Raw genomic sequence first — 12,998 nt, 5'->3', positions numbered from 1 at the left:
AAGACTTGTATGCAAAATAATTGCTACTTTGTATATTTGAAGATACGATAAGTTTATTATTGATCATGTTCTAGCTTTTTTCTGATAATGTGATTCATTATTGACAATTATTTACCCAGACTTAACAAAGAACACTTTTTGAATAAATATTCATAAGTAAAATTTCTATATATAGATAAATATAGGTTAATTCCCAGATATGAGGTAAAAGGTGAATCACATGGTATTTGAGGGTATTTAAACCCGCAGGGACAAAGGCTCCACTACTTGGCACTGAAGTTACACAAAGCTCTTTGTGCTTATACAAGATTATAACTTTATCAGGATATTTATTATTCAACATTTTAATACAGTCAACAGCTACCAGTGAAACCGGAAAAAAAAATCATGAATTACATGAACTGTGTTTAAATTCAACAATATTGTTTTAATCAATAATTGACAAAGAGGTAAGTGGGACTTTTATTGATGACCTTGCCTAAAGAAATACAATAATTCAATATCCCATTAAACAAGTACACTTGCATTATTTTATTAAAACACTGGCTCGGTACTTATTGTAATAGAAAATAAAAATATGCTTTTTTAAAACTATGATTTTCAGATAGGATTACATCCAGAATTCTGCAGAAACAATTATAACCACTCCATCTAAAATGGCAATATTATAAGTGGGCAGAATCGGAAAAAAAAATACCTTTAACCTGGTGCTGTATCTGACTTTTGTGTTAAATTTAGTTTTTCAATGATTTGATCAATAACTTAAACATACTGTATAATCATTAAAGGCACTGACCTCCAGATTATATGACAACAAAAGGAAAGAAAATTTTTGGATATCAGGAAATTATTGCTACATTTCTTAAAGAAGTCTTTGATACATAGTTAATGACAGGTTATATGTTATGGAAACAAATGAGTATTTGTTTTACTATTTTTTCCATTTAAAATTGAAAAACGGGGTACCGGAGGTAAACTGCCTTAAAAATAAATCTTTTTATTGAACAGTGGTAAGGTACATATTTCCTCCATGGTGTATAGGTTTAGAACGTGGGAAAACTTTTATTGCCACAGCAACCAAAGTTTGATTCCCGAGCATGCTTTTTTTCTTGATTTGACATGATAGTTTAGAAACAAAAACTCATGTTCTAATATTGATAACATCACCGAACTTCAGTTTTAAAGAAAGAACATCTTTAGCCAAAATCTGGAGGTTATTGCCTTTAATAGTCATGGAGTATTAATTTTCAATGACTTTGTGGTTGAATCAATCAAACAAATTAAATCCCAGAAAACAAATAAAATTTGATCAAAATCTGTGGAGACAAATCTATATCCACACAAGATTGTTGCTCTGGCCAAAATCAGGAAAATTAAATGATTTCATGAGAGGGAAAATAATTTGTTCAAAATCTTAAACATTTCCCAGATGTGTCCACAACCTAGGGGCCCCATTATACTTAGCTAACTTAGGACAAAGTTAGCACTAAGTAGTAAGGTGTTCACAAACATCATTTTAAGCAGATTCATTTTTGCTACATGGGTATTCTTATAAGCTGCGCTAAACCAAAATAAAACAGATTTGTCCTAAAATTGAATTAATAACACCTTTTTAACCCTTACCTTGCAAAATTCAATGAACTTGTCCATCTTTCAATTTGGAAAGTACCACTGACTGTTAAATAGGGTGCTTACCAAAAAGATACTAACTGAACAGTGTACAGTACAGATCTTGATCCTACTGCAAGGATGTGCAGGCTGATCATGATCTACACTGATCGCAAAGGCAGAATCAAACATGTCATGCTAAAGGTTAAACGACAAGTAATACCCTATGAAAGAAATGTGTTTTCAAAGTCCATACTATGGAGAGAAGTTAGGATGAAACTAATAAACTTTTGTTAAACGTGCCCTGGCTGATCAATACAACAACTCTAACCATTTATTGTTAAAACTTGATATAATATGTGATACAAATATACTTAATCAAACACTCAAAAGATTAAAAGTAGTATTTGATACCAATTCAAATGTAGATTTGATCTAATTAAGATTACTGCTTAGCAGACTTGTTGTGACCAAGTAGGGGGTCTCTATAATACAGCTTCCATAATATTTCTTTGTTTTTTGTATAGGTTAATCAATACTATCGACTGCTAGATGTTATACATATGAGAATGCTGAAGTTCCTTTTTACATTAAGTATATCAGGAAGCAGATAATCTGAGATTGATTAACTGTAAAAAAAACTTTCTGGCAAATTTTTATTAAATGGAACAGGCATGACGTTGAACTGGTACGGTTTTTTTTCCATTAAATACAAAACTTTGTCTTTATTTGAAAGTCACCTAAAATCAAACTATTGGTTTTCAACCTTTTTTCTGACCTAAAAACTGGATTTAAGCCAGAGACAGGTATTATATCTAATCAGGTACAAAGTTTAGAAATTCACTGCGTAGATATTTTCAAATTTAAATCAAAATAATTTCTGACATGAAGCCAGGAAAATGTATTATTTTAATAGGTACAATTTTTGACAACTGGTTGATAATTTTTGTAAAAGCTACTGGCTCATATTCAACATGTTCATTTATTGACATCTATTTAACAATGCTTTTTTTCTTCACTAGATTTTTTTTTTTTTTTTTCAGTATGATGTAGGGTTATTTTTGCATATTAAATGTTACAGTTTGTCACTGACCTCTTACCCTGACCTTTGGACAAGTTTATTTCTAACAGATAGTGAGATATTTGTACTGATTTGTCATACAACAGTATGAAAAATATTATATTTATCAAATGAGCAGAGATTATATAAAGTGACTGGGCTAGTGCGCAGTAGGTAAAATAAGCAAGTTTTTTTATCAATACAAAACAGGTTCGACTACTGCCACTCTGAAGTTTGTCATTCAACATTTTCAATTTTAATAATCTAAATTTACTAAGCAATTGTTTATTTCCAGATTTCATAATTTCTATTTAAATTCATATGCAGTTTTATCTATCTCTATTTTCTAAATAAGTGGCCAAGCTAAGGCAATCTCATTCTGGCCTTCTGTTGCGTGGGCAAATGCACAGACTTTACACAGATTCTTGTAGTACAGACCTGCTATTCCTCCATCCCTGCATCATCTTTTAGCATTTTAAAATGAACTGAGCATAAAAGGAGATCACAGACCCTACTTCTGGAGATTCAAGCTAAAAAAATGTTGTTTTCATTACATACTTCAACTTCTTTCAAATGCAGTGCAGAACCACCAATGTAGCATACTGACACAACTGTCAACTTCTTATCATTTCCGGCCACTTTATTTTCAGTTTAATCTACACATGTTATCTATCATGTCATTATGTTTAAGTTTTAGTCTTTTTTTTTTTTTGGAACATTTGCAAATAAATGTCAAATTATTTTATTAATTCCTTTGAAATAAATGAACTTACAATGAACTTTTTAAAGGCTGTAGACAAAAGAATTAATAGATAATTCTATCTTTAAGGTAGTTGTGCACATCCGATAAACGTAGTGACATAATGTCAAGCATTGGGATAGCATAGAATGAAACATGAACCATCCAGAAACAAAATTCATTTTATGAATCAATGGCAACCTCAGTAAATTCATAAAAATAGTATCATTACAGAAACTGTCTTTCTACATATGAAATATGATTATGAAAATGTGACCAGATGAAATAATTCCCAGTATTAAATGTCTTAAAATCGGCTTCAGACTTGCAGATCACAATAACCAGTTAAATATCTCAAGAACACAGACATATGCATTTTGTTCAGCTTATAATAGAAAATATGTTTGTTTATGACAGTGGGTAGGATCAATAACACCTAAATTGTTGAAAATTTTCTATTTGTGAAAGTATCAACAAATTTTTGACTTTCCCATAGACTCCAAAGCATTTAAAAACTAAAAACACACCCAATGTTCATTTAAAACTACAAAACCAAGTAATAACTATATGTAGATATGCCCTTATTGCGTTGAAACCTCGATCTGGATTACTGTTGCACCGTCTTGGGAAATTGTAGCAATGATCTTCTTGATGATATGCTAAAATTCCAGAAAAGAGCAGCACGAATCATACTAAATAAAGATTTTGACACACCTTCAGAAATACTCTTTAAACAGCTAGGCTGGATGAAATTCAAGGATCGAGTTGAATTCATTAAAGCCATTCTTATGTATAAATCAATAAATGCTGACTCAGCTCCAATGCATATGCAAGCAAAATTTACCAAAAGTTCAAGTATACATAACATAAATCTCAGCTATTCAAAGAACAGTGAATTATACATACACAAACCAAAACTAGAATTCTTTCGAAAATCACTTGATTATTCAGGACCCAAACTATGGAACACAATGCCACTTGCAATCAGACAAACAGATACATTAAAACAGTTTAAAAATCTTTACATAAAATGGAAGTTCCCCCTGGTGGTCTGAACTCTTCTCCTTGTCACTAGAATACATTAATCTGTAACTACATGGAAAGTTTCTGTCTGAACTGTTTTTTCACAGTAACAGTTGTAATTACTATCATTTTCTTCTTTTTGTTAATTTTGTCAATAACTTTGTTTGTTTTGTACATATTATGCATGTAAATATCTGAAGAGGCCTACATGGAAGATTGGGTTACCCAAATGTGCAGCCTCTGTTAATAAAGACATTATTATATCATTATTATTATTATTATTATATTATTATTATTATTATTATTATTATTATTACTCCCATTACCAAAACTTGTTTACCGCCCAATTTTTTCAAATTGGTCTACCAAAAAAATAAGCACAGTAACTTATCATTTCTATTTGCTGAATTTCCTTAATATATAAAAGTAAAGATCAATCAAATTTGACACTGTAGACAATATTTGATCAGAACATGAAGAACTACCTTAACAGTTAGTTTGCTGGCGGCAAGTGATTCTTCCTATGTGACCAGTGCATACCAAGATTAGCCTGTATGTCCCTGCAGGCTGATCATGGTTTGCACCGTTAGCAATTCAGCCATTAAACTTTAAGTGAACACCCCTTTGAATAATAAGTGGTACTGCCCTAATTGGACGATGGACCAATCCATTTCAGAAATTTAGCAATATTAAAATTCATTGAGTATACTGGTGCTATATATCAGGCAAATGACCATAAAGACCCAGACTGTACAGGCCTAGTCAAGGCTTTCTCTCCTTCTGTCCCTCCAGTCAGATGACTTATTAGTGTCTGTAGTGGTAGAGGATGAATTTGGCACCCTGTCTGGCTGTGTGTGAAGCATCTTGGAAAGGGCGCTATATAAATCTTGTAAATTTGGTCCATACAATATCCAACAGGTCATTATTGCTTATAAAACACTTAAATTTGTATTATGTCAAGTCTGTTTTTAAATCTTTCCTTGTTTCTTTTCAGGCACAAAAAACATGACAAAAGATCAATTAGAAAGTACATCAACTGTAGCAGAAACAGACAAAACAACAAAAGATGATATGCTGTTTCTCTGACACACAGTTAAATAATGTATGGAACTTATTGTTTCTATGAGTAAATAAACAATGAAAGCAGGAGGGATAGGGCGACATTAACATTGATCCAAGTTAGACACTTACTGCGGTCTTATCATGAATAATATATGAACTGCTTGGAAATCTATTCTACAAAATCAGTGATTAAATTCTACACACAACTTGCACATTTCATAGATATGTAAGTATGCAACCAATACTTGATTAATACGTTATCAAACAGACATTAATAATGTGGATCTAGAAGGAAACAGTAGTAAAGTTTAATCAATATCAATACATTAAAAGGATTTTAATCGCAAGGACTATGTAAACAGTGCTTCAACAATAAGTATTCTTCAAACTGAAACAAATGTTTATACAAACATCTAACTAACAATTTACATATCTCACCTGGAACATAAATTATATAAAGTGCAATGTGAAGGAATATGTAAGAGACAGAAACACTGAGAAAGGAGACTGCAATTGAGTCATGAATAATGTGCAAGTATCAAACATTAAGAAACATCTAATAAAATCAAATAAATCATTCTATACTGCACGAGGTTACTGATTAGCAAGTTAAGTGAATAACCTGAATAACCTGATAACATTATTTGTAGAGAAAAAATGGCTTTCAACATTAAATCATACAAAGACTACCACAGACGTCTGCTATTCATACAATCTGACAGACCAAAATACTTCCGAGAAGTTGCGCGTGCAGTAAGTCTTGGCGAAGTTGACAAAGTAAAAATCTTACTAGATATACTGAAGAAAGAAGGACAAACAAAGGCACTTGCTTCATATAAAGGTAGCGATGGTGAATCTATGCTACATCTGGCAGCCATGTTTAATCAGTCTAGTGAAATTATACAAACTTTGATGAAAATCTGCCCTGAATTGTTGACCGCTGCCAGGAAAGAATCGCAAGATTACTATGGTCAAACAGCTCTACATATTGCTATAGCCAAAGGTAATGTAGATGCAGTTGAGGACATGCTCTCAGAGATTTTAAACCTCAGTCAAAATCTGAAAAATGCACTCTTACATACAATGGCAACTGGCCAGAAGTTTGCAAACACGGTGATGATGGGTGAGCTCCCTTTATCTGTGGCAGCCTTGACCTTCAACTTTGAAATGATTAATGTCCTTATGTATAATGGTGCAGAGATGGAAAGAAGGAATACCAAAGGCGACACCGTATTTCACTCACTGATCAGATTTGCAGCCATTTACCCTGAACTCACACCAAGTGTTCTCGCAACGATGGAGTTTCTACATGAGAAGATCAAAGAAAAACTTGACATACCAAGCAACATGAACATGGAATTTGACCATAGCGACTACTCATTTATTTGGTTTGTACCAAATAATGAAGATCTAAATCCTCTACAATTATCAGCAGCACTTTCACAGTCGGCCATTTTCCAGTATATTCTCCAACTCCCAAAAGTGTACTGCTTTCTGAACAGCCATGATGGTCTGTTTGATAGAAAATCTTACGATATTACTGAAATAGACACCATCTCTACCGAAAAATGGGCCTATGATCAAAAGATGCGCCGCAGTCGGCTTAAACGACATGTGGCTCCGACAGCTGCAGAGGGCGTATCACAAAAGAAGTTCTCCAATCAAACTTCCCTATCATGTGGTGCTCAATTCAAACTAAAACGTGAAAAACGAAAATCCATTATGGAGACGATGTTTGATATTAAACCCTCTTCCGCTTTTGAATTCATTCAACAGCCAACTGTGCGTCATGTGATCAAAACAAAATGGCATCACTACAGATGGCTTTACTATGCTTGGGCAATATTTCACCTTCTCTTTATGGTGACACTGACAGTATTTTCTGTGTACAAAGCCGAGGATTACAAGACAACATTCAGCGATAATGTCTCCATGACAACGACTTCTACGTCTGCTAAAATGGAAGAAATGAGAGTTGACTTTCTCGAAGCCTTTCAGGTTATTTATCTTATACTTGGGGTTTTGTATCTCTTCATGCAGCTGATACACCTTTGCTTCAGGGTAAAAACATTTGACATAAAACAGTTAACAAATGTGCTCCATAACGGTATCTACAGAATTGTTCTCGCCATATTTGCAGTTAGTCTTATTCTAGAATTTACTCTTTCCAAGGCATTGGACAGATACGAAAATTATACCTTGATAATTGCCCTTATTACAGGATGGTGGTTCTCTGTATTTTTCTTGAGAGCGTGGAAAAAGTTTAGCTTCTTTACTGTGATGATACAGAAGATAATATTTGGAGACTTGCTGAGATTTTCTATCATTATTGTGCTCATGCTGATTGCCTTCACTGCAGCCGTATTTATGACGTTTAAAGGCTCAGCCACCACTGATGACAACCTGCTCTCCTTTGGACACACCATGATGCTTCTGTTTAAGCTCATGCTTGGACTGGGTGATATTGAGACATTATACGAGGCACGTCGGCCATGGATGGCTGTCACACTCTTTATTGTTTTTGTACTGCTGACGTATGTACTTATGTTCAATGCCCTAATCGCTATGATGTCACAGACATGTGCTTTTGTTTCTGACAACAGACTAGTCCAGTGGCGGGTACAACAACTCTCGGTCATTATGTTCTTCGAAGGAATCCTTTTTGGCTGCTTTACAAAATTGGTAGGAGATGAAAAACATGTGAAACGATTTGATAGCAATCTGCAGCAAGTTGTACAAGAGAAACGTTACTTCCTCGACATGAATTCTTTACAAACACAGTATGCTAATGCTGAGGACATTTACTCAATGAAACACAAGTTACAGACTCTTCCTTTTGGAGGTCAAAAATCGGAATTTTATCCCAGCTTTAACCTTACAATTCCAACTCCTCATTTAATGACGAGTCCACATCATTACACACCAGCCCCAATAAAGTCTCCAACTAGTGCTCAAGGATACCGCGACAACTTTTTCCGCCCAAATACATCTATTCAGATTACACCAGCCTCTGACAGAGACAAGCCAAGTGATTTTCAACAAAGTCCAACTTTAAAACGTAGAAAATCTAAACGTGAAAAATCTCCAGCAGACATGAAAAGTTCTCCTAAAGACTATGGAGATGGACATTCTGACAGTGCTCCTGATAATAGTGCTAGAGCTGTAAGACAAAGTAAACGTAAAACTAAAAAGAAACGTGTTGAGCCAGAAGGTGATATCAATGCATCATATGATGACCCTAATTCAGAACCACACAGGTTTTTCCTTAACCAGGAACATTTAACAGTACCAAACCCAATTGCTCAGATTTCTGATCCACAGCAAGTCGGTGAGAGACGACGGTATCATTCGGAAAGTGGCCTCATTGATACACACATTGGTACCCCAATTGGTACCCCAATGCAACAAAAGTTTCCAATACGAAGAGTACAACCAACTACTGAAAGACCTGAAGGCTCACTCGATATTGGTGTCATAGCAGACAGTTATATGTAGTCAGATGAAATATTATGTCTTATTTTAGGAAGCTGGATTTCTTTACCACAGAAAATAAGAACTTTGTGAAGTGTTTTTACAAGTCTGGAACAAATATAATTATTTTATTCATTTAGTGTTGTTTTCAGAAAACTTTGGAATATCCAGAGTCAAAATATTTCAAAGCCAAATAAACTAGTCAAGTCTGATATTACAAACAATCTATTATCAAACAGTTACAGAAATTTTGACAGCAAATACATACATGTTTTGGTAATTTAAAATCTACCATTTCAAAATTATGCTGAAATCAGTAATACATCATTTCCTGATCATCTTATTGCATGTATTATAATGTTTTATAACACTGTACATCATCAGGTCATGTTTAGTTTTAGGAGCATATAAATAAACATTTTTAAACTTTAGCCTGCTAGCGGCAAGTGATTCTGCCTTTGTGATCAGTGCAGACGAAGATCAGCCTGCACGTACATGTACTATTCAGTCAGTAAATTTTCAGTGAACACCCCTTTGATTAAGAAATGCTAGTGCCCAAATTGAATGATGAACTAGTCCATTATAGTAATGAAGCAGGATAAAGGTTAAACATGGTTAATGAGTAGTGCTCCGGATACAAATTATGATGGATTTATTACTGTGTGACGATACTTCACCGCAAGTAAGACAAATAGAAGCCTAGAAATTGGTTTGTTTTTAATATATGTATTTTTATATTTTGAGGTTTTCTAGTCTTTCTGACAGCACGAATCATGCCTGAATATGTTCACAGCAAGATTTTTCACTTAAATGAATAAACTAGCTGTGTATTGGGGAGGTTAAGACTTCAATGTATACATATGTACATTATAGTTAAAAATTAACTGCTGCACTACAGGTAAATAAACATGATTTAGAAATGAGATAATTTTTTCACCAAGCCAAATGTTCTTAATTTTGCAATGCTGAGGTGTTTCTCGGAACAAATAAGTAATATTTAAGCTTATCTGTTGACATACAAGTATGCAAGTGTTCCTGTACTCGTGCAAATACAAAGACATTTTTGTTCACATGCAAGTTTGAAAAAGTACCTGTACTTGTGCAAGTATGAAAACATATTTAAGTTTGAACTCTCAACCTCCCTAATAATGTGTGATTTTTGGTTTTGCTTTAAAAAAGAAATAAATTGATAGTATGCAATTTTGTCTCATGATTTATTTACAAGAAATAGAATCTCATAATACATAAACAATTAACAAAGACCATAATACAAAGCCCATACAGACTTAAAGCACTTTGATTAAGGTAGTTTTCCACATCTGATTTAAAAAGACAATGTGAAGAATCTAAAATAATGCATTGTAGCTGTAATACCGTTAGCATAAATGTTGCCGGGAATCTGATATATCCCATGTATAAAATGGTACACACTCAGCGCTTTAGTCCTTCTTCAAGTTAATTTTAAGAAAAGGTAGGTTCTGATATAACATACTTCAAAATAATTATTAATGACACAAAATAAGCACCACTCGACCTGGCAAATTGAGAAAAACTAAGTACAAGGACCTATACATTTTCATTTGGCAACATCACTGCAGACAGGCAATTTTACCAATATGAAATACTGAGACAATGTGACAGGTGCAAGATGGATGATAAATTACCACTTGATCAATATAAATCATACCCATTTACCAAACTGTGCATTTTAGGTGAGAAATGAGCGGCTGAAATGGGTTAGTACATGTTCCCATTCATGACCTTGGTTCTTATAGTATACTCAGGTGAAGGGTATATTATGTACAGTGGCATTTCTTTCAAATGATGAAAATACCTTGTAGATTTAAAAAAAATTTTTAGATGAGCTAATAACATTATCTGAAAGAATTTGGTAGAGAGTCACCCAATCGACACTGCTGTTACATAATTCTGAAATCAGGCCAGCAGTTCTAACAGAGAATTTTTTTTTAAAGTTATCCATATAGCCATATTGGGAAAACTGGGTCAGCCCCAATTGCCTTGTGGCCATGTTTTTAAACAAAACAGAATGATTTAAAGAAACTGCTTGAGGTCACTCAAAGAACATTTCTGTGAAATTCTCTTAAAATTAGGCTAGCTGTTTCTGATGATTTTTAATTTTACCTTTTGGTTCTATATAACTAAAATTCTGCACGGATGACTTACGATTTGAAGAAAACTCAGATAAGGGACCACAGAAGGAAGATTCCTATGCAGTTTGGTTGAAACTAACACAGTGGTTTAGAAGACATTTTTTTTCTAATGTAGTTGACCAAGATGGACGGACGATGGACTACAGACATCAAACAATCCTAAAAGCTCACCATTAGCACTTCATGCTTGGGTGAGGTAAAAATAATATGGAAGTTTCAACAAGATGCATACATGTATGTCCACTTTATGTTGATGATTTATACAAAATTTCATTTGAAATGAAAACTGTAGGAGTTGAGTACACAAAAGAGCATAATGGACACATGGAATGAAAAACAGATGGACAGTTCAAACTCCTATAGCCCTCATGGATCTTCAACACTGGAAGCAAAAACAGATTGCTCCATGCAAGTCAAACAAAACAGATAGATGCATACACATACACTAAACCACCACATACATAGAACAGCTATTTTGAAGACTATGCTAAGTTCACCTCAAGAAGACTGAACAAAAAAACATAAATGTCCAAATGCACTTCCCCCCATTTTTTTTTTTTTGTGGGGGCGGGGAGGTGGGGAACAAAAATGATAGCAAGATATATGGAAGCTATGTCCGCTATGTCATTCAGTTGGTATTGTTACCCAGGAATGTATGTATGAATTTTTGTTCAGCTGTGATGAGTAAAAACTGAAATATAACTTGCTTAGAATTGTTAAGACAGGGTCTACTACATAACACTGAGGCAGACTGTGTAAAAGCAGCTCTTGTGACATTCAGCTTAAAAGTACAGGGATCATCCTACAAGGCGATTTGAGCGATATCATCGCTTTAAAATCTGCCACTTTGCCTAATTATCGCCTCCAGGCGAAATCCAAATCGCCGAGTTTTTCTGAGTGTTGTAATCTGTTTACTTAAAGTTGTAAAACTTGATGCATATTCTAGATTAAATTACCGATAAATCCTTAGTCAACCCCGCCTACTCACCTGTCAAACTTCAGCCAATCGTATCGTTAATATCCCACAGTGTTAATCAATAATATTGTAAGCCGCCACCATTTTGAAAATTTTCAATCAGCGTGCAAAAAGCCGATAAACTTAACGAGTGCATGATCTTATGCATCAATTGTATATTATTTACTGATTTTATTAAAACTTACTTCAAAAAATATTTCAAATATGGCCAAGTTCTGTACATGAATTGCCCGGGCACTGTTGATAAAAAAAAATATACGATTCCGCGGACATCTCAACTGCCGTACAAAATTATTGTAAAAAGATTGCCAATATCTCCAAGTTTGGTATTATTTTGATAAAGATTAATAAATATATCAATTAAATGTATAAATCTGAACAAGTTGATGAAAGAATCAAGCATTATTAAAGCAGGAGAATCGAAACATGAATGAAAATTTTCATGGCGTTTCGATCGTGCACCTGATAAACTTACGAGTTTCGTATGTGTAAATTTCCGATAAAAAATTTAAGGCGACTTTTCATAGCTAAGTTAATACTTTATTTAGAAATTCATGAAAATAATAATGCAATAACAGGTCTCCAGATAAGATGCGTATTAGCGTAAATTACGCTTTGAAATAATGCATATACGCATGTGCGATCATTTTTAAGCGTATAAGAAATTACAGAAACTCATGCAATGACTTTTTACTAGCGTAAACAAACTCTGAATCATCTAAAGTCTTTACGTAACAAAGCACGGTCAGCATTAATTCTCCCACACGAAACGTACACACGCATTGAATGATACTTTATAAGTTAAACTATATTATATACCCAATGCATTCGTAAGTCAAATAGTTGGGAAACAATATTGATGGTACGATAGTGTATTCTAAAGCGGTG

The 12,998-nt window shown here is 33.8% G+C and overlaps 2 protein-coding genes across 2 annotated transcripts in view; one reads left to right on the top strand and one right to left on the bottom strand.

Moving 5' to 3' along the window:
* LOC123554972 (cubilin-like) overlaps window positions 1-12,998 on the bottom strand; it is a 64,581-nt gene that overhangs the window by 38,392 nt on the left and 13,191 nt on the right. The gene's annotated exons all lie outside the window — the stretch shown is intronic.
* Window positions 214-10,161, top strand: LOC123554959 (transient receptor potential cation channel subfamily V member 5-like). Its single transcript, XM_045345433.2, has 2 exons — window positions 214-449; window positions 5,425-10,161. The coding sequence occupies exon 2, from the start codon at window positions 6,150-6,152 to the stop codon at window positions 8,985-8,987; it is 2,838 nt and encodes a 945-aa protein (XP_045201368.2). The 5' UTR covers window positions 214-449; window positions 5,425-6,149; the 3' UTR covers window positions 8,988-10,161.

Source organism: Mercenaria mercenaria, chromosome 15 (genome assembly GCF_021730395.1).
Source record: "Mercenaria mercenaria strain notata chromosome 15, MADL_Memer_1, whole genome shotgun sequence".
Taxonomy (NCBI): Eukaryota; Metazoa; Mollusca; class Bivalvia; order Venerida; family Veneridae; genus Mercenaria; species Mercenaria mercenaria.
Note: the sequence above shows the minus strand (reverse complement) of the source record. Positions and strands in the feature narration are given on the sequence as shown.